This window comes from Alligator sinensis, unplaced genomic scaffold (assembly GCF_000455745.1).
Source record: "Alligator sinensis unplaced genomic scaffold, ASM45574v1 scaffold144_2, whole genome shotgun sequence".
Taxonomy (NCBI): domain Eukaryota; kingdom Metazoa; phylum Chordata; order Crocodylia; family Alligatoridae; genus Alligator; species Alligator sinensis.
The window spans coordinates 1,038,678-1,061,119 of record NW_005841872.1 but is presented as its reverse complement, the minus strand read 5'-3'; the positions used below and the strand labels follow the sequence as shown (position 1 = coordinate 1,061,119).

Sequence of the window (22,442 nt, the reverse complement as noted above, 5' to 3'; positions counted from 1 at the left end):
GAAATGAATGAAAATCAATAGGAACTCTACCCTGATTTTTTTTCTTTTCTTCTCTGTTTTCCCTCTTACCACCTTTTCTCCTAGAAGTTTGTTTAGCAAATATGAAATCTGAAAAAGCCATCCTGGTTTTAGGCCTAGTTTTTTAGCTTAGGATCACTTGCTAAAAACAAAATTGTGTTACTTCAACCTGGTCACAGTCTTCTAGTCCAAGACTGTGAAGTACTCAGAAAAGATGGTAATGGGAGCCATATAAATACCATAGGTAGATTGGATTGGATTGGCTTCCTCAGATTATCAGATGATACTTTGTGGCATCTACTGATCTACATAAATTCTTGCCTTAGATTTAGTGTGTCTATAGAAATCGATATCTTTTATTAAAATTAATTATTTTTGTTGCTGATGTTTTGCTCTTCAACCTTCAGACCATGTCTTCCATTAAGATTGAGTCTGTTGTGAAGGACAAGAACCGGATGGGAGAATGCCCCGTATGGGAAGAGAGGGAAAATGCACTTGCATATGTGGATATTAATGCACAAAAAGTTTGCCGCTGGAATGCAGTCACCAATGAAGTGCAGTGTGTGTCTGTGGGTAAGATGGCGCTCTTCTGGATCTTAAAATCTCTTTGCTATGTTATGTGCCTTTTTAATTTCTTTCTGCCATGAGTAGATCTGTATGCTTTTCTGTAGCATTGCATTTTCCTTCACCCAAGGGAGACAAATGAACTGTACCCTTGTAGTTAATTGGTCAGTATAGTATAGCTCAAGCCAACAAGACAGAGGGTTATTATTAGATATATTTGTCAGTATTTCTTTGGGTAAATACAAAGCCAACATGTAGGGGTGTGGTTTTTCTACACCCAAGAGATAGAATTAGTTACATTTGTTGGAATGATCCAAAGCTGTGAGAACACTGAACCTACTGACTCTGTTAATGATATCAGTAGAAAGTGATAAGATAAAGTTGCAGGGGTGTAGGTTGTAGCCATGTTGGTCTAAGGACATAGGCAGACATGGTTCTTTGGGTGAATCTGATATTGGCAATTTCTGCAAAGTGTCTCCTTTGCCCGATTTAGCATTGTCTCACTCTTTGCTGGCTTCAGCTTCTTGTCCTCCATCCAGATATTTGTTTCAACCATGACCTTAGAAAGCTTAGAAGGTGAGGTAAGGCTGAGGTTTGTTCCCAAAGTTTTTAAGAAAAATTAGAGAAACACTTGTGTAAGATGCTCTGGTAGGGATAGTCCCTAGACTAAATGACCTCTTGAGATCCCTTCCAGCCTGGCTTTTCTGTGATTCTATGGCTGGAAGGAGCTCAAAGGAGCTAATACAGTCTTGTTGCAAAAAAAGAAAAGGCCAACAGTATATTGGATTGTATTAACAAGAACATCTCAAGGGAAGTGATTCTTTCACTCTATTCAGGACTGGTGAGGCCTCATATTGAGTCCATTTTTGGGCCCCATGCTTCAGGAAGAACATGGACAGAGTGGAAAGATTTCAGCACAGAGTGAAAAAAATTATTAGGGACCTGGGGAGCAAGACTTATGAGGAAAGGCTGAAAGAACCAGGGTTATTTCATCTGCAGAAGAGTAGGCTGAAGGGGGAATTTGATAGCAGTCTTCAAAAACCTGAAGGGTGATAACAGAGAGGATGGAGATGGGCTTTTCTCTGTGGCCATAGAGGCAGATCCATCACTAGGGGTGTGCGGGGCCTGGGGCATATCAGCCTGTGCAGGGCCGGCGGGTGGTGAGCGGCTGGACCGCAGGATGGGTGGGGAGGGGAGAGAGGTGAGAGAGTGGCCAGAGAGTGGAGCTGGTGGCTCAGGGCGGGGTGGTGAGCAGCTGGAGAATGGAGCTGGCAGTGTGCTGCAGCCACAGCAGGGCCCGTTCACGGGACTCCCCAAAGCATGGGGCCCCAATTTGCTCCCCCCTGCAGGACAGCCCTGCATAGAGGACAGGATTAGGAACAGTGGCCTCAAACTGCAGCAGAGGAAATTTAGGTTGGTGATTCGGAGGAACTATGAGGGTGGTTAAGCATTGGAACAGGCTACTTAGAGAGAAGTTGTAGAATCTCTGTCCCTGAAAAATTTCACAAGCAGGTTAGACAGACACTTGGCTGGGATGTTTTAGTCGGGGATAATACTGCCTTGGACTAAATGATGCTGTGAGGTCTGTTCCAGCCCTACTTTCCTATGATCCTATTATCCTGTGCTCCAACACTTGCTGACTTTCTATGACCATTATTTGCTTGTTTTTTTACAGATGCTTGTGTTGGGTCAGTGGCCCTTCGAGAACGTGGAGGTTATGTTATTGCTCTTGGAACCCGGTTTGCCTTTCTAAACTGGGAAGACCAGTCTGTGACTACTATTGTTGAACTTGAACAGGATAAAACAAACAACAGGTTCAATGATGGGAAAGTGGATCCACAGGGAAGGTTTTTTGCTGGTATGTTTCCCATAGGATTAACATTTTGAATGAAGTAGGACTATTCCTGTTGTATTTTATACTTTTATGGCCTGGAAACACAGTCCTTCAGGTAAGCCCTCTCATAGCAACAACTGGAATACACAACAATGGGCACTTCTATTATTCTTCAAGTATGGTAAGAGGGGTGTTTGGATACTACTGTGAGACAGCACAAAGGAGAAACTCAGGTTAGACTCAAGTAGAACTAGACAAAGAGGGGCAGATAGATCTTCTGGCCTGTCTGGTAGATGGTCTCTGCTTTTGTTTGCCAGGCACAATTTTGCCCAGCCAGGCAAAATTACAAGTCCATTTATTAGGCATATGAGATACAAGTATAGACGAGAGGACTGTTGAAGATCTGGATGTGGAGAGCTCTATACTGCACAGGGGGCATGTTGGTGTGGCCTGGGTGTACAGCATGTGATCCAGCCAGTCTACCTCACAAATAGAAACCTTTGGTGAAACCCTGGCATCTGTGAAGTCAATGGGAGTCTTGTCATTGGCTATAGTGGAGCTGGAATTTCACCCAGTGCCTTTTTCTGTCTCAGATTTACATTTTAGGTTCAAATGAAGTGTCTGGTTCAACATACACTAACTACCAAGAATAATGATAGTGGGAACAGACCCAAGGAAGTATGGCAGTACTGAACCTTAAACAAGCTTTTGTAGTATTCCTCAATTCTGGGCAGATTTAGGATCGCAGCAATGGAAGTGTGGCCACGACCCCTTCACCAATGTGACATATGTGTTGTGAGGAGAACAAGAGCGCATTGCATGTGCCACATGGGCAAACGGGGTGTGGCCGTGACCTGTTGATGCCAGTGAGCTCTCTGAGCTTGCCAGCATGTCAGCTGCTGGGACCTCTGCATATGCCATGAGCTCTATGAGCTCACTGGCTGTTTGGTGTGGGGTCTGCCCGGAGTCCCTGCTTTCAAGCAGCTCTGGAGTACAAGAGATGAGTGCTGCTGCTTTTTGCTCTTTTCTCTCCTTCCCCACCCCAAATTCAACAACAGGGGAAAGGAGGGGAAAGATGGTAGTGCACAGGAGAAAGGTGGTCGTGCACAATCTCTGGGCTCCAGAGCTGTGTGGAGGCTGAGGCTGAGCATCACTCCCAGCAGGAACTCTGCTTACATGCCAGCTCACTGCACATGCAGTACACAGCCAAGGGGATGGATGCTACTGCACTGCTGCACCCCCTCTGAGTCCATCCCTCGGGCCTCAGTTGAATCTTACATCAAGGAAATCTCAGAAATTGCATATAGTACATTAAAAACTGGGAGAGAGATCTAGGTACAGAACTCTCAAAAGTGGAAATCAAAACAATGGCCAAACACCAATATTCTGCCTCCTCCTCTTTTGCAATGAGAGATCTTAATCCAATTGCAGCACCAAATGTATGTCACTCCATGCAGACTTAAGAAAATACCCATGTCATACTCTTGAGCTATGTTGGAATTGCTGTATGCAGAAAAGTACCTTTATGCCTACATGGTACAATTGCTCCATTATACAGGGTTTCTGGATATCTGTAAGAAAAAAATATTCACATAATAATTAACTTGTTGGTCCCCCTTTAAACCTATACTTTCCTTTTGCATAATCAGGGGATATGTAAAATCATGAGGTATTTTTCAAGCTTCCAGCCCTATATTACTACAGATTTCTGTGCATCCACCTCATCATAGTAGTTACCAGTGTGATAGAGCATGGAAACAGGCAACCCCACCAAATGAGAGAGAATAGTCAGAGAAAATGAAGTACTTATCCACTTTGCTAAAGGACACATATGAAGAATTTTATGCTACCTGGTTGCCTTGCTACAACTGTCTAAAAACACAACAAAACCATAAAAAGCACCATAGTTTTATTGGTATGTGGCAATAACACAAAATTAAAAAATCAAAAGATCGAATGAGTCATAGTTCTGTCCTTTTGAGCAAAACCAAATGGACAGTGACTCCGAGGAAGTCACCGAGACATTTGTGTAAATGACCACAGCATGGGCCTCAAAATCTGTTTTTAATTTACTGCCCTATTTATTTATATATATACTTATACTAAAAGGTTTTATAATATTTAAGACTGTTAGAAATGCTGCCCCAAATTTAAAACGAGGCATATTTTTCCAGGAGAGCATATATAGAGATTACAATGACTAAAACGTAAGTAAAACAGGTTTAATTGATTGTCATTATTCACACTGAATTGTGTAAAGAGCAAACACAAAGCATAATTAGTAACAAGCAAATTAGTTTCTAAATAAATATTTCACTTCTGTTCTTCTTGGACGTGACTAATAACCAACGTGATCAAGCATGTGCATTTTAAGCTCTGAGACATTTTACATAATAGAGGTAATCTGTTAGCAGCGAGAAATGTGAGGGTATTATCTGCCCTCACATTTGTCTTTACTCCCTGAGAATTATCAGTGTCCCAGGGGAGCTGGGGTTACAGGAGGACCCCAGACCAAAGCAAAAGGAAAGCCCCACTTACCTTCTGCAGGGTCCGAAAAGTAAGAAGAAACGTGCACGGAGAAACCAACAACACAGTTCATCAGCCGCGCTTATATTCAGCTGGGGCCGGGCGGCGTTGGCTGGAGACGCCACCCAGTGGAGATAAAAAGCTGCCCTGAGGGTGCAGGGGTGCGGCAGATGAGCAGAGGCTTGAGGGGGATGGCCACACCCTGAGGGGCGCAACTGCTGCGTTGGGCAGCGCAGGAAGCTGGGGGCGGAGCCTGGGGAGGCGCCGACAGCGGAGTCGGCAGCGACGCCGACAGCAGAGCCTGCAGTGAAGCCGACAGCAGAGCCTGCAGCGAACCCGGCAGCGAAGCTAGCAGAGGATCCGGCAGCGATGGCAGCAGCGGAGCCTGCAGAGGAGCCGGCAGCGGAGCCGGCAGAGGCACTAGCAGCAACACCTGCAGCAGAACTGGCAGCTGCACCGGCAGAGGGGCCGTTACAGAACTGGCAGAGGCAGCGACGGGCAAGCTGAAGGACGTGTCAACTGGCAAGCTGGCAGGGAAGTCCTGGAGAGGAGGTGACAGGGGTGTGGCCGACGGAAACACCATCGGGTACCACCGCGGGGTGCGGCAGAAGACCCCAAGCAGGGACGGGACAAACGGCAGACGGACCCCGCTATAGCCCAAGGATAATCGACCGGGACTCCATACCCAAGTGGGGCAAGCAACTGGGACTGGGCACCTAGGCACAGGGAATCCACGGGGCCCGTAGCCCAGGGCACTTTTCATGGCCTCCTGGCCCACTGGCCGCATCGCTTTGGCTGTCATGGTGGTGGGAGTTGCATGCTAAGTCACAGGGTGGTTGGAATAGGGCGCTAGGGATACGGGTTAGTGGGATCCAGGTCCGAGGGCCTTGAAGTCTGCACATCGAGTCGCAACCTGAAGACACTGACGCATGGCTAGAGGGCCACTGGGAGAAGTCGGGTGGAGCCAAGGATGCCAAAGGGCCAGAAGACCTGCAACCCCAGGTGGCGAGTGGCCGGGGTGTAGGGGAGGTCGGAGCCCCATGAGTGCCCGCCGGGAGGTGTGACGACCCTGGAGGCTGCCTCGAAGGGGAACCCCTCCACTGAGGTACCATTCAAAGTCGTGGCAGGCAAGTTAAGGGGATCCCCTGACGTCAGCTAGGGTAGTCTTTGGGGTCCACTTGCAAGCCCAGGACAGGCTCGATCAATAGTCCGGGCTAAGGCCACACGAGAGCGCCTAGTAGAGCAGAGGCGGGCACAATCAGTAATCTAGTAGAAGTAGAACCATACCTCTTTCATTTTTTGAGGACTGTATGTCTGAGTTTTAAACTATGACAAAGTAGTGGAAATTTCTAAGTTTGTTAATGCCTCAAAGTGCTTCTGAACTGATCCTTTTTCCTTTTTTTCTCATTCTGACAGGATTTCTTCTCCTTTCGCTCCTGGTATGATATTTTTCATACCCTTTACTCCATCTAGATGCTTTTCCCTAAGGCTTTGTAGCTCATGAAATGTTTAACATGTTCAGGACCTGATACTAATACTCCCCATGCATGGAACATCCCTTTAGATCAGCTGGAGCTCTATGTGCAATGGTTTTAAGGACAGATTAAATTAAACTTCCTGACTATTGTATAGTGCACTGTGACAGAGAATTCAAACCCATTTCTCTTGTTGTCATAGCAAAACAAATCTTCTAAGCAACTGTGGCAGTGCATGATACTATATAGTGAATAGTTGGTGTTAGTCAAATAGGTGCAACACACCCTAACACAAGCATAATACAAAATAAAGTTATGTAAGGACCCGCTATTAGGGCTTCTTATAAACATCTAGATGAGGATTTTGATGAAGCACCAGTAGGACATTACTATTGCATTGCATTCCTCACCAATGAACCTCTTTCTTGTCTAGGGACCATGGCTGAGGAGACAGAACCTGGTGTGCGAGCAAGACACCAAGGGGCCCTCTACACCCTCTTCCCTGACCATTCTGTAGTCAAGCAACTGGAACAGGTGGACATCTCTAATGGTTTGGATTGGTCACTGGATTGCCAAACTTTCTTTTACATCGATAGCTTGACATATGCTGTGCATGCTTTCAACTATGATGAGCATACAGGAAAGATTGGTATGGTTACTTTTTTTAAATGTGTTTTTTGTTCATTTAATTTGCCTGTCTGCAGCAAGAATAGGATGCATAATTGCTTGTGGCAGACACATGTCAATTCTCTGTCAGCAGGCTGATTTCCTTGATTTTATCCATGATACAAAACTATCATGAATTCTAGTTGTTTGTGAACAGTTTGCTGAGAGAATACAATATTCAGGATCTTTACATTGGCAACCTAGGGCAAATTAAGTGCTGATGTAAAGAGGTACACAAAGGAAGCCATTTATAGTGTGCAACCAAATGCTTTTCATATCACTTTAGTGATTTGAATTAAAAAAAAAAAAGCATAAGCAAGGCAGTATATGCTTGAGTGCCATCTACTGGCATACTATTTATGTACACATAAGCCTAGAATATTCTTATGACCAGGGATCCGGGTTTTCCATTTCCCACGGAAAAACAGAAAAAAACCATGGATTTCCCATTTTTATCAGAGAAAACATGGATTTTTCCTTTTAGAAGAGAAACCCATCGATTTCCCCCTTTTGCAAAGAGCTCTGCAGGCAGGTAGAGTTCCAGCCTACAAGAGCTGTTTGCAAAAGGGGTAGGGAAACAACCCTTCTGGGAGGGAAAGCAAGGGGAGAAGGGCAGGGCCCGACACTCACACTTACTGGAGGCTGCTTCGGGCTCACTCTTCTTGCTGGAGGTAAGTGGGGCTTGGGGGTTGTAGGGCAGGGCTGGGAGGGAAGCTGGCTAGGAGCTGAGGGAGCGGGGAGCTTTGCAGCCAGCCAGATGCTCCAGCTGAGAGGGGGTTTGCAGCCTCCCTGCTTCCAGCCAGAGTGCTCGGCTGGCTGGAAACCCCTGCTGCTCCCGCTCAGCTGCAAACCTACCTGCTCCCTCAGCCCCTAGCCAGCCTGGCCACTCCCCAGCCAGGCACTCTGGCCAGGGGGAGGGGTTTGCAGCTGGCCAAGCACTCTGGCTGGGAGCAGGCAGGCTGCAAACCCCCTCCCGGTCGGAGTGCCCAGCCAGCTGCAAACCCTGGGCTGCAAATGCTGTGGTCCCTGCCCTGGTGCCCTCCCACAGGCTCTCCAGAGCGCAGCATGTGCGACTGGTGCGGCAGGGCACAGTGGGGCTGCACATGAAAGCTGCCTGTCACTGCAAGCTCCATGCTTCCCTGGCCACAATTCCTCTGCATACACGGGGGTAGCGCACATTCACCCTGCCCCCACCCCCCACACATCTGGGGGGCGCGGGTCCCCCTTGCTCCCTGGGAGTGCACGCTGCCACTGGGAGCTGGCCCTGCAGGCAGCAGCAAGGGGGGAGCTGGCTTGTGCTCCTGCTGTAGCAGCCACTGCCTTCTGTTGGGGGCAGGGGGCTATGGACCTGGGTCCCTGGCCCCATAGCCCTGGCAGCTGGGTGCCCTCTCCAGCAGGGCTGGGGGGCCAGAGCCTGTGGGTGGGGGGCAAGGGGTACAAGCAGGGCTGGAGGGCTGTGGCACTGTGGGGGAGTGAGGGACACCAGCAGGGCTTTGGTGGCATTTAATTTTAACCGCAGGTTGGGGGGGATTTTTATCAGAGAATTTGTGATTTTTTTTATCACGGAAAACCAGGATCCCTACTCATTACACAGGTCATGCACTGTTTCTCTCCACTGATTTCAGGAGCACATTTCTAATATCAAGTTTCCAGTATGAACAGAAATCAAAATTATGGAATTTTAAAATTTTCCACAAACATTCTGTGGCTTTCACTTAAAGTTTGCTGTTTGGGTAGATTTCTTGGTTATTCAATATTTGTGCAGAGGAAAGTGAATTAATGTAAAAGCATAACTGATGCAATTTATTTTACAACATGTAAACAGCCAGTGAAATATTTCTTGCCGTCCTTGCCATCTTAAAGAGCAACAATTCAGCTGAATCAGTTGTAATTCAAATAATCAAATTAAATCCCTTTGTAACGCTAATCTGTTCAGGTTTTTGCAAACATAAATAAAATACTTACTAGTGGGTAAAATGGTCTAGGTAGATTTAATCTTCCTTCTCTACATTTTTCTATAGTTTTGGGTGATAAAAATTGTAAAAAAGGTTCTAGGATACCTGTTTTCCAAAATATGACAACATTCTGTACCTGAGCTTACTTTTGTCTTGGATTTATCTTGGTGAATCTCCACTGTAGTTGCCAATTAGACTGACAAGCCTACCTTATGATACTGAGGATTTTCAAAATTAGGCACAAATAATTACATGTCTAAAAGCCCCAAACCAGAATATTGTTGTGCATACACAGATTGCTATATACCTATGAAGCATAAAGGGTTGTACACATAGGCAGTAGTCCTCCTGCACATATCATAAGGTTCATAGATTAATAGATTCAATCTATGAATCAAATCATACGTTTGGGGCTTTTAGACATGTAATTATTTGTGCCTAATTTTGAAAATTCTCAGTCCTCATTGTCAAAAGCCCAATTAAAATAAGGGTTTATACTTAGCTGATGAACAGCCAGTTCCTTGTAGCATTAAAGCAGGTTCTTGTTCTTCATCTGGGGGGATTTATGTATTACCTACAATTAAATAGAATTAAAGAGGTTTTTTTGACTTATGTACAGAACAATGCGCAGGCTCACATCAGCGGTGAGCACCTGAAGTGAAATTGTGCCTGAGACCATCAAAAATTAGTTTAAGGCAAAGTACCTTGAGTAATATGGATAGAACAAACTCTTCAGCAACAAAAGCCGGTATCCCTTTCTTGGTAAAATCAAAGAAATTGAAATTCAAGATAGCTTCAGAGCACAATGGTCTCACTGGCTATTTATTTTTGTCAGTCCAAGTTGTGTTCACATCAGTTTTCTCAGGCATGTGTACAATACTCATTTTTATGCCTCTGTCACACAAAATGAGTTTATTTGTTTGCAAGCATATGATTGTGGAAAACATTACATTGATGCATAGTAGTGTGTCTGGGCTAGCCCACCACATCCAGTGCTGACTTCAGAATTCCATCTTGTAGCCTGCCGTAAAACTGTGTACAAACTTGAAAAGGAGGAGCAAATGCCTGATGGGATGTGCACTGATGCAGAAGGGAAACTTTGGGTGGCCTGCATTGATGGAGGGAGAGTAATCCGTATAGATCCTGAGACAGGTAAGTCCTCCCAGAGGCTGAATTGCACTACATGCACCAAGTTGGGGCCTGGGACATGTGCATTATTTGTGGTATGTTCACTTTGTAGTGTTTGCTTGTACCACATCCTTTGTCTGTCCTGTTCTGATTCTGGACCACATATTTTTGTCATTACAAGAAATGGCAACAAGCAATGTGCGATCATCAGCGATCCTGGTTTTGTCTGAATTTAAAAATTCCCCAATTTTCAGGTTAAAAAAGTGATGCAAAAGCCACATTTTTCTATGATCAAACTGAAACACCACCATATATATCTAGATATATAGCTAGATGTATATAGATAGATATCTATATCTATCTATTTATCTCTCTCTCTCTCTCTCTCTCTCTATATATATATATATATATGTATTAACGATATTTCAGCTTGATCACAGAAAAATGTGGCTTTCGGGTTACCTTTTTTAACCTGAAAATTGAGGATTTTTTTTTTTTAATCAGAGAAAACCAGGATCCCTAGTGAGTATTCAGTGACAGTCTTTCAAACCTCTAAGTTTTGAAAACAAGGAAAAAACCCAGCTGAGGTGCGCAATGCAATCTTAATTCTGCTCCCTGGATTTAGCAATATATCCCCAACATATTTTCTGCATGAGCTCAGCCTGCATTGTCTGTGTTAGGTCTCCTGTATGAAATGGTGGAGGGATTAGATGTAGCAATTAGGGAAGATTATGCTTATGTTACAATTATGATATCACTTGCATTGATTTACCTGAGGTGAACCATCAACCTCTTTTTGCACTCTTAATTTGGCCCAAAAAGCAGATGCACGATGGCACAGGTCTTCATGATGTTTTGGTACTGAGGTGGTTTTTGGTGGAACAAGGGCTTCTGCCAGTGTGAGGCCTGCCTATTTCTAATCGCACTTGTTTTGCATACGTTACTGTTACCACCTGAAAAAGGGAAATGGAGCTGTGTGAAGGAAGCATACAAAACTTGCTGGGAAGTAAAAGGTAATTAGAGATAACACTGTTGAAACAATACAGCACATTTCTGCACAAACTGTATGGAAATTGCTTTTTTTCTGAAAGGCAATGTCTGCGCTGTAAAAATCAGTCTCTCTGAGCAGCACAGTGGTAGGGTTGCAACTCTGACTGAAGCGATTCCAGCATATTTTTTTTCCCCCAACATGACGGAATATCATTAATTTCATTTTCTTAAAATATCCTATTCAAATCTCCTGGATTGCTTTCAATAGTCACTGGGAGATCGATGCCAATTCCGGTAGACTCCCAGCCAAACAGGGAGGGTTGGCAACCCTACACAGTTGCTGCGCATATGTTAGCAGCAAATAATGTGTTACATTTTGCCCTAAAAATGTAAACAAAAGAAATGCGGTTTTTCCTCAGGGAAACGAATCCAAACAGTGAAGCTGCCAGCTTCAAGAATCACTTCGTGCTGCTTTGGTGGAAAAGACTATTCAGAAATGTATGTGACTTCTGCCTATGATGGGCTGGACAAGGAGGCTTTGGCAAAGGAACCTCAGGCGGGAGAGATTTTCAAGGTGATTGAATTTTGTTTCTTTCAGCTAAAAGAAGTCTAGGCTTGTTAGCGGAGATTAGAATCTATCCCATCTGGCCTAGATCTAATGGCAATTGTGGTGGTAATTGTTCTGGATGTTTTATGTCCGCCAGTTGTTTGTTCAATGTTTTGGCCCTTGTTTCTTGTCAGATCAGTGTGGCAAAATTTCCTTTTTACTCATTCTATCCGGCCTGTGGGGCCCCTAAAAATGTAGAAAATTAATATTTATCTGCCCTGGGCTGCTTGTCATGTAGCTCTTGAAGGCTTGCCAAAACTCAGTAAATGGCCCTCTGCCCAAAATAATTGCCTGCCTCTGCGGCTTAGAGGGATCAAGTTTTGGCAATTTCTAATTTTAGTGGGTGTCAGGTGCCTAAATATCTCTGAGGATCTGGGTTTTCATTTCACTGGGTGCGTCTACATGAGAAGCTTTCCTGCACAGTAGACTAATCTACTGCACAGTACAGTGTCACCATCTACATATGTGCAGCATTTGCTGTGCAGTAAATTAGTCTATTGCATGGTTGGCTACTATCTGTATCTACTTGTATCTAGATTAACTGTGCAGTAGCTACTGTGCAGTACTACACGTGTAGTACCACACATGTAGGGAGCTACTGCTCCCCCATGCGAGGGGAGCTGTGCTGGCTGTAGGGGTAGATGTCTCATGGCCCTGTGCACATAGGGACCTGTGTGCACGGGGCCAGGAGACAGCTGCCTCTGCACCTGGCACATCTTTCCTGGCCCCATGCACGTCATGATTGGCACTTCCCTGGAGCTCCTCCTGGTTGGTGCAGGAGGCAGAGCGGGGCAGAAGCAGCCTTGGACCGAGCTGCTGCTGTTGGGAGCAAATCTGCACCTGGCAGGGTGCACATGTAGACATGTTGCCAGTGCAGTTTACCGCACCTTGTTTTACTGTACAGTAATCTTACTGCACATTAATTGCATGTGTAGACACACCCCCTGTGTCAGGTCTCTGACTGCAAAATGGAGATATTTTCTTATTTCAGAATGGTAGTGTTAAGATAAATAGAATAAAATCACCAAGGTGCTTAGAAAATGTAGGGAAGGGGCCATTTAAGCACCATAGCTGAATACTTTATAGAACAGAAGACCGAGTTAATTCTGTTTTATTAATGGAAATTAAACTTAGAAATTTTTTACTACTACTTATCCCTGTCATATTTAAGAATCTTTCATGCAAATGAAAATACTGTAATTAACTTCATGTAGTAACCTCTTTTTTTGGATTTTACCAGTTCTGCTTGATGTAAAGTCCTTTTTGGGGTATGGGGAGGTTAATGCAGTTAATAGTTTGGTTGTATTAGGCAGAAATGTTTTCAGAACAACCAACTAAAGAGTTATCTTTTCTTTTTCTTTTTTTTTATTAAACAGATAACTGGCCTTGGTGTGAAAGGAACTGCCCAGTACTTGTATGATGGTTAAATAGTCGCTCTTCATAACAGACAAAATAAAGGCATGACACTTGCAGGAGAGTTTTGGGAAAGGAAAAGTTCAAGTTGCAATTTTCTGTGCATATCTGAAACCTGCTTTCTTTACAGTTTAGAAGTACATTTTTCTTCCAGTTTGGAATCACAGCATGGTACAACAGAATTTTAGTAAAAGCAGATAAATGAGGTATAACATTAGATGTCGGAATAAATTAAAATGTGTACACATTTAATTATTTTATTATATAGCATTATCCTCCTTTATCATATATTACAGATTTCCTAGGTTTCCCCAGTGCCCCAGTTTCATATGGCAAGTTCTGGCCTTTAATATTTGTATAGCTCAGATGCTTGGTTTATTTTAATTAATTAACTGTAATGACGCACTCTGATTTTAGTAAACGTTTGCAAATGTGCTAACTAAACTGCACCTCTGCTTTTGGAATCCTAACAGGAACCTATTTTTGCCAGTCATACCTCTCAGTTTTTAGTTCTTTATTTTGCCTTACTGTTGATCTTTGGTCATGTTGCTTGTTATTAGTCCTGCTTTTTCTTTAATTTAGGCCACATAGCGTGCTTTTGAAAATAAATTATATAAGCATATTACAAAGTTTGCACAAAGTTTTTCTTTTGGAAACAAATGCCCTGGAAACACTGTACAAATATGAACGCACAGTCAATCAGCATAAAACTAGTTCCTGAGATACAAGGATAGCTTTTCTATTGGAAACTGCTGCTTTAGTCAGCCTTCTAGTCAGAGGATTCATGCACACAGGCACAACTGGATAGATCTCTTGGATTTATACAGATTAATCATGTTGCCATACAGCACCATACTGGGTGTGTCTAATGCACAGTAAAGTGTCACCATCTACATGTGCGTAGCAATTGCTGTACAGTAGATTAGTCTAACATGCCATTTTCTGTAGATAAAAGTACTAGAATTAGTACCTGTATTAGGTCCTGTAAATTGCTCCTGGTCAGCCTAGGCAGAAGCGGGTCACAGTGAGTGGGGAGAGCTGTCCTGGCTCAGCAGGACACTGCCTCCCAGCCACATGGAGATCCGGATGCAACCCAGTCTCCAGGTGGCTGAGAGAACTGTCCCAGCAGCTGGGCAGCTGCCTCCCAGCCACGTGGAGATCAGAATATGTCCCAATCTCCATGTGGCTGGGAGAGCTTCCTGGCTTCTGGGCAGCTGCCTCCCAGCCATGTAGAGATCAGGACAGTTCCGATCTCCATGTGGCCTGGGAGACAGCTGCCCGGGAGCTGGGATAACTGTCCCTGCTCCATGGAGGTTGAGTTGGATCTTGATCTGTGCAGGACTGGCAGAAAGCTGCCTGCTGAGCTGAGACAGCTCCCCCTGTCCCCCAGGGCTCGGGGCCTGCCCTTATCTCTCTGCTGGTGGCAGGGAGCTGCCTGCAGAACTGGGACATCTAGGGTCTGGCACCCAGAGGAGCCTGGAGCCCCCCCTGGCTGCTTCAGGGTGGTGGAGCAGGGCTGGAGCAGCCCTTGACTGTTGGGCGCAATTTACTCCTGATGTGGGCACACATGTAGACCTGTGCCTGGGACCACTTTAATAAGCCTGAATTTTCTGCAGAGAAAATGCAGTTGCATTAGTTGCATGTGTAGATGCACCTACTGAGAGACACATTTGTTCTGTGTATACTTCCTCCTGAGCCAGAAGCAGTAGTTACCTTAAAATAATGCTGCACATATCTTGTCTTAAGACACAGAGTCTGTAGGCATGTATGCAGTATTGTACTACCTTGCCTATGCTCCTTTTTGATTCAGGACATAGTATTCAAAGAGCAGGTGCAAAGCTCCTTGGTATTAGTGTTGCCTGGCCCTGTAAACGAGCTGTAGACAAATACCCTTGTGTTATCTTTCCCCACCTCCCTTCTTTCCTCCTTTTCTTCCTATTGCAGACCTGATATCTCTTTTCCTCTATACTTATTGTCTCTTTTCCTTTATTCCCACATTCCCCTTTCCTTTCCTTTTATTTTGCATTCTCTTCTCCCTTGATCTCTCAACCTGCCAACAGTCTTACTAATGTGCAGTGCCCCTTCATTTCTTTAATAGCCCCCCAGTACTTGGCATATTGAGTTCTTGTCTTTGTCCTGAAAGACTTACATCTATGTTCAGGTCTCTCCTGGCATTATTATACTCAGCTTCTTCATTCCCCCATAGTTGTTGTCTGCTTTGACCTCATCCTATTTGTCTCTTCTCACTAGCATCACTGCATTATATTTGATGCCAATACCTACACATGGCAAGGTTTCCCAGAATCTCTTCTGTGAGACAGCACCCTGATCTCATTTATATTGCTCTTAAACTCCCCCCTGCCACAACGCATGAGAGAAAAAGAGAGGAAAAACAGTTAACTGTAAGAAGTTTTCATAAAGTACCTGGACTGTGACATAACCTTATTTATTTAATCTTGTCCAGCCCAGCCAGTCCACCCCCTCTCACCCTCATTCAGTGCATTTAATTGTAGGTTGTATGCTATATGAAGCAGGAAGCTTTTACAGGAAGTTATCTGCTCTGCTCCTTGTAAGGTATGTAGTATGTCATTGGGCACCATTCAGCTAAGTAAAGGTCAAATGTCCTGCTGAGCCTTGCAGGTAAGAAGGATGGGCTGGTGAAGAAGCATCAGTTTCTGTAGTCAATAGCACAGAAAGGAATGATGTGGCTAGCTCCATATCTGGCCATCTTGGATTCCTCAGTTACCTCTGTATAGGTGATTTGACTGGAGATGTGGCCTTTGACTCGAATCCAGAGCAAAGACTAAACTCATAAACCTGGAGCTGTAGCAAAACCGCTTCAGTGCTTTGCCACACAACTAAGCATTGCCTTTAAGATAACTTTGGTATTTCCTTTGTCTAACCAGGAAGATCTACTATGTACCTTACTAAGGATGGGATCTTCTGGAGCTGTCTTCTATCCTCAGCACTCCTGCCTCTTAGGACCGTTATGGGCTTTGATTAATGAAGGGGGCGGCTGCCTTTCAGCAGAATCCTATTTCTGGGACTTTCTGTTTTTGCTCCCTGTGCTTGGCACTAGCCAGGGCAGGGTAGCACCGTTCATGGCTTAACCTGCATCCCCGCCCCCCAAATGTGGGTTCCCACATCTTGTGCCCAGATCAAATAACCTTCCTAGTTGCCAGTGGAGTTCAGCTTCCCCTGTAAGGACACATCTCTCCTCTTTCAGCTGCTATTGGGCATCCTTGTCCCAAGAGCTGGATCAGCCTTGGGGCAACCTCTGAGTCACTGCTCCATAGAACCAGTGCGCCTTGCTCCTCCTGTCAAAACAAGTGCAATTGCTGGTGGCGAATAGGGGAAGCTCTGGGGAACCACTCTGCCCAGTCTTCCAACTCTAGTCCCTGTGTGGGACGGGGATGCAATGAACCAGCAAAGGGGCACCTGTGCTCTGCCAGGGTCAGCATCAATGCTGCCCTGGTTACAGCAGGGAGAGACGCAGCTGGATCTGGTGCTGCTGAGCCCTGCGGGTGCTGGGAAGCATAGAGGTAGCTCTGTTGTAGCTGCTGCTGAGCTGTCATAGCATAAGAGTCTTTCCTGGGTTTGGCTTGGATGGAGGGTGTAAAGGAGCAAAGCTGACAAGAGGAGCAGCAGCTGTGAGGGTCAGTACTGTACTTAGCTCTGTAAAGAGGAGAAAGGCAGTCAGGTGTTGAGGTGTGAGCAGCCTGGGAACTGCACAGAAAAACAAGGATGTATGTGTGTGGGGACTGGGGCAGGACAAAGTGGGAGAGGCAGCGGAGCAGTTCCACCTGGTATCAGGGCAGCACAGCATCCTTAAACGGATCTTGTAGCACAGCTCCCTGGCTGAGAATCGCTGATCTATCATTAGTGAACTGAACTTCTGGTTACTTCTGGTCCTTCAAATTTTTAGAACTCGTAGATCTGAGCCTCTGATTTAAATAAATACATATTAGGGGGGAAAAAAGGAAAAATTCCATTCTGCCATGGGAAAAGAGGTAGTAACCTAAGAAGTTCAGCTCCTCACAGGAACTCACAGTTTGGATTTTAACATCTAGGAATTTCTTGCACATCAGTCCACATGGGAGGGAGGTGGGGGGAGGGGAGATGTTATTTTCTCTTCTTTCCCAAGCTGGGCAGCAACTTCATGCCATCATCAAAAGCCAGGGCATGGTTCTCTCTCCAGAAGCCTAGGAAACTCTGAACAGGAGATTTTTTTCCAAGCCCTTAGCTCCCTGCATGCTTGCATTGAGCTGGGGCGTGTGCCAAGCAGACTGTAAACAGCAGGTGGAGTAGTTTCCTTGCTTCCTGCGTGCACTTCCATTGCACAGTTTGCAGAGTGAGAGAAATGGGTAACTAGAGCACAGCCAGTCACACACACAAAGAAAACCAGTCAGCTCTCCAGTTTTAGCTGCTCAGTGACCAATTCTGGGCCTGTCTGAATTGCAGACCCGTGATAGTTGTGCCATTGTGCCACTTTTTCATTCCCAACAGTATGTCAAAATGTCATGTTATAATAATTCATTATATGTTACTTGGTTAAAAGATTGACCTGATCACTGAAAACGAAGCATACCATTTAGCTATGAAACTGAATGGCAGCCTTTTATTGTCATGAACTAATTAAAAATCCTTCCATAGCACAGAAAATGCAATGCCTTTTTTAAAGACCAGTCATGTTAAGATCAGGGACACTTACTATTAATAACATTTCTGTCTATTCTAATAATGGTGCTCAACAAGCTGTCAGTTATATTAGGGGCAATGAAGATCTGTGCGGTATCAGGAGAAGCTCCAGAGGCCATGTCAAGAGCTCCTTCGTAAACAAGGAGAACTTACCGCTGTAAGGGAACAGCAAGTATCCCTCTCTACTGCTAACTGGCCTTGGTGACTACTATAAGAAATGTGGGGCTGCAGATATGGGTGGATCTAGGATTTTGAAAAGGGGGGTGCAGATGATGTGGCACATCATCAGAAATAACACAAAACATATTTTTCTATAGAAACAAGAAGCTTTGCTAATATACTAGGGGCCTAGCACTATTTTATTTGGTTTAAGATCAAAGCGAAAACAAGTGTAACATTAGTAGGAATCGAGTAGATTATAATGCGACATGATAGCAATTGACTCTTTACTGCTGCCTGAATAGAGATGCCACTGCTCCTCCCAGGCAGCTGGTTTTAAAGTTTGAGCAGGAATGAAAGGTGGGGGGGGTGGTATAACTGCATCACTGCCTCCCCTGCTGATCCACCCCTGGCTGCAGACCATGGGCCTGCCTCCTTCCCTTCTAGGCACATAGCACTTACAGTCTCCCCAGCCTGGGTATCCGCTGAAGGGCCACTACATCCTAGAATTCTTCCCTATCTAAAATTGAGAAATAAAATCTTGCCTTGTTTACTCAGTGGAAGGGGCAGTGTTCTTCCAGCCAACAACTGCAGCATAAATTCATCTGCTGGGAACTCAAATGAGGTAAGATGTTAAACACCCTGTGGGCCAACAGATCAATGCCAGAATAAAATAAAGTACATTGAAAATTATGCAAAATTTCCTGTTTGCCCTGTTTGTGAAGGAACACTGGGACAGAGTGTTTAGATGCAAGTCAGTGTCTTGCACCCTTAATTAAAAAAAAATTATAGGAAGTGAGGTAAGTTGCTATAATAGCAAGTAATAATTAGTGACATATAAAATTGCCTGTGAGTAAATAAGAACTAATTTGTTTATCAGCTTATTTGTTGATTTAGTCTGGGCAAGGCAAAGGAAATGATCTAAAATAACAAAATTGTCCAAGAGATGCATACTGATATGACTAAATGACAATCTACATGTTTCCCTAGGTAAAGGAATATTCATCCCTTGAAGTTATTAACTGTTCAAAAATGAAAAGAATGGCCTATAATTAGTCTAGGTATTCTAACAGCTGGCTTGGCCTCTGTGGAAAAAGGCAACTGTGATTTATTAGGAGTGAACTGACTTGGATCCTTAACTGGATCTTAATGGGGTAAGTTTTAGATGCCACTGGCAATAAGCTTTTAAATACCTGAGTATGTGATAGTAGCATTTATTGAGATATGGGAGCTGGCTGTAGGTGGAATTCTTTTCTCCTATAGTCTGGCTTTTTTGGGTCTTTTCCTATGACATTTGTCTTGTTTTGCACAAGACATTTGTCTTGTCTTGTCCTTGTGGTCCACTACATCCCCTAGACCATTTTCTGCAGCAAAGTTTCCTACCTGCTTATCCTCCATTTTGTTTTTGAACATTTGCATTTTCTTTTTTATGTTTAGTACTTTGCACTTGTCTTAATTGAATTTTTAAAATTGATTTCAAGCCATTTTTTTTCAATTTATTAAGGACATTTCAATGTCAAATCCTATCCCCTTAGTTCTTGCAACCCCTCACACTTTGATATCATCTACAACACTGGTGGCCAATCTGTGGCATGCATAGCACAAGTGGCATGAGCAGGTGGTGGGTGTGGCATGTGGCAGATTGAGAAGGGAGAAGAGATTAGAGTGGCATTTGGGAAGAGAGCAGGAGTCAGGGGCAATGTTTTCTCTAAGGAATAGCAGTCCGTGAGCACGCTGCTTCGGTCCCGCTTCCCCCTTTTGGTGCGGTGTGGGACACTTACCGAAGGCAAGCTCCTCACTCTTCACCCGGGGCTGGGGGCCTGGGGGCTCGAGCCTGGGGGCTGCGGGGCTGGAGCCTGGAGGCTGTGGGGCTGGGGCCTGGAGGCTGGCACTGGGTCTGCGGGCTCCAGGAAACTGCTCTGCTCCTCTGCATCGCCTTGGGGAGCGAGGATGCATGTGGCATCAGAGCTGGGGAGTGGAGCACTTCCCTGGAGCTGACGGAGCAGTTCCCCAGGGCCAGCGGAGCCCACGCCAGCCCCTGCCCCAGCCTCCATCCCTGCCTTGCCTCACCTTGGGGAGGAGCCACTGCCTGCCCTGAGTGAGGTTCTGCTGGCTCCGGGGAACTCCTCTGAGGGCTCCACCAGCTCCGGGGAAGTGCTCCACTCCTCAGCCCTGATGCCATGTGCCTCCTCACTCCCTGAGGTGTTGCAGGGGAGTGGAGCAGTTCCCCAAAGCCGGCGGAGCCCACACTAGCCCCTGCCTCCTCCTTGCCTCAGGGAGGAGCTTACCTTTAGTAAGCATCCCATGCCACAGCCCAGCTCCATTCCCAGTGGGTTCACGGCCTGAAAAAGTTGGTACGTGGCCAGACTTTAACTCGTGTGTGGCCGTGCACATGTGCACCTTAGAGCAAACCTTGGTCAGGGGTCACTGCTGTCTCAAGGGTTCTGAGAGCTATGGGGGTAGGTGCTGTCAAATTCAATGTTGCCATGTCCCATTGGCACTACCTCATGCTTTGGACTTTACTTGTGGCATACATGCCAGAAAGTTTGGCCACCACTGATCTACAAGTGTTGTAAGTTTATTTTCTATTCTTTATATATGCATGAGTGAAAATAATGCCTAGTATGAGACCCAGGAAAGAGCACTTTGGGATTCTATTTGTTATGGCCTCCCAGTTTGACACTGAATCATTGATCGTTACTTTTGAGTCTATTTCTTCAAACATCTGGATAATTGCCTTATCAGGATGTCATCTACATTCTATTTCCCCAGTTTGTTTATGAGAATGTCATGTGGGATGGTACCAAAAGCCTTGCTAAAGTCAGGCCATTTCAAATCAATTGCTTTCTCCTTATCCATTAGGTAAGCTACTCTGTAGAAGGAAATTAGATAAGCCTGAGACATGCTGTTCTTGATCATAGAAATCATAGAGAATTAGGGTTAAAAGGGACCTCAGGAGGTCATCTAGTCCAGTCCCCTGCTCAAATCAGGACCATCCCCAACTAGATCATCCCAGCCAAAGCTTTGTCTAGCCATGTCTTAAAAACCACCAAGGATGTAGAGTCCACCACCTCTGGGTAATCTGTTCCAGTGTTTTACTACCCTCCTAGTGAGAATGTGCTTCCTAATATCTAATCTAAACTTCTCTTGCTGCAACTTGAGACCGTTGCTCCTTGTTTTGTCATCTGCCACTACTGAGAACAGTCTAGCTCCATCCTCTTTTGAACTCCCTTCAAAAGTAGGTAGTTGAAGGCTGCTATTAAATCCCCCTTTCACTTTTCTCTTCTCTACAGTAAATAAGCCCAGTTCCCTCAGCCTGTCTTCGTAAGTCATGTGCCGCAGTTACCTTACCATTTTTGTTGCTCTCTGCTGGACTCTCTCAAATTTATCCACATCCTTTCTGTATTGGGGGGCCCAAAAGTGAACACAGTACTCCAGATGTGGCCTCACTAGTGCTGAACAGAGGGGAATAATCACTTCCCTTGACCTACTGGCAAAACACCTACCAATGCAGCCCAGGATGCCATTAGCCTTCTTGGCAGCAAGGGAACACTGATGGCTCATATTCAGCTATTTGTTCACTGTAACCTCCAGGTCCTTTTTTACAGAGATCCACAGGGAGCAGAGATCCAGTGTGGGCAGTGGTGTGGAGGAGACCCTGGTGCAGATCTCTGCTCCCTGCAGAGCCAGGTTGCACGGTAGGGCAGTGCTGGTCCCTGCCACATGACTTGGCTCTGCAGGGAGCAGAAATCTGAAACACAATAATGAACCACTGTCCTCCAAAATGGCTGAATCTGAAACCAAATCGAAACACAGCCATTTCACACAGCCCTAATACATCAGTCCCATATCAGATTGGCATCGATATAAATAAAATTGACAGTATTGACAATTGGCTTTTTTTGGCTGATGTGGCTGATAATGTCACCGATAAATGCCCCGTGCATGCACACAGCCACAGCACAGCACGCAGGTGGCCAGGAGCACAGCCTGGCCGCGTGGAGAGCATCCAGGTCTGGTTGGTAAGTCTGTTGTGAGGGAAGGGCCATGTGGGGGAGGGGACAGATAGAGGCCCCCAAGTTGGAGGGAGTGGGGCTGGGGCTAGGGCTGGGGCAAGGGCAGGTGCTGCACAGCTAGGGCAGGGCAAAGGATGGATCCATGAGCGGCTTGTCTGGGGGCATAGGGAGGAGGTGGCAGCTCCTGCTGCTGCACATACCCCAGAAGAACATGGGAGGCATGTGCCCTTGTATCTGTGCATGGGGTGAGGGCAGGCTGCTACTGCAGGCTGGGACTGGGGGCAGTGCTGGGCTCTTCCTGACAGGAAGGTTGGGCTGGGGCTGCACTTGGGGCAGGCAGCAGCAGTGCTGGGAGGAGGGCTATGTCAAATTTTGGGGTGGCTGCAGCTGCCT

General features: G+C 45.5%; 1 protein-coding gene across 2 annotated transcripts in view; it reads left to right on the top strand.

Annotated features, from left to right (window-relative positions):
* Window positions 1–13,469, top strand: part of LOC102382783 (regucalcin) — a 27,517-nt gene extending 14,048 nt beyond the window's left edge. For both annotated transcript variants that reach the window (XM_025195451.1, XM_006017043.1), the window contains exons 3-8: window positions 426–591; window positions 2,258–2,440; window positions 6,851–7,066; window positions 10,059–10,190; window positions 11,576–11,730; window positions 13,140–13,469. In XM_025195451.1, coding sequence (XP_025051236.1) covers window positions 429–591; window positions 2,258–2,440; window positions 6,851–7,066; window positions 10,059–10,190; window positions 11,576–11,730; window positions 13,140–13,190 — 900 coding nt within the window. In that variant the 5' untranslated portion in view covers window positions 426–428 and the 3' untranslated portion in view covers window positions 13,191–13,469. The remainder of the gene's footprint in view (window positions 1–425; window positions 592–2,257; window positions 2,441–6,850; window positions 7,067–10,058; window positions 10,191–11,575; window positions 11,731–13,139) is intronic.
* The last annotated feature ends 8,973 nt before the right edge of the window (window positions 13,470–22,442 follow it).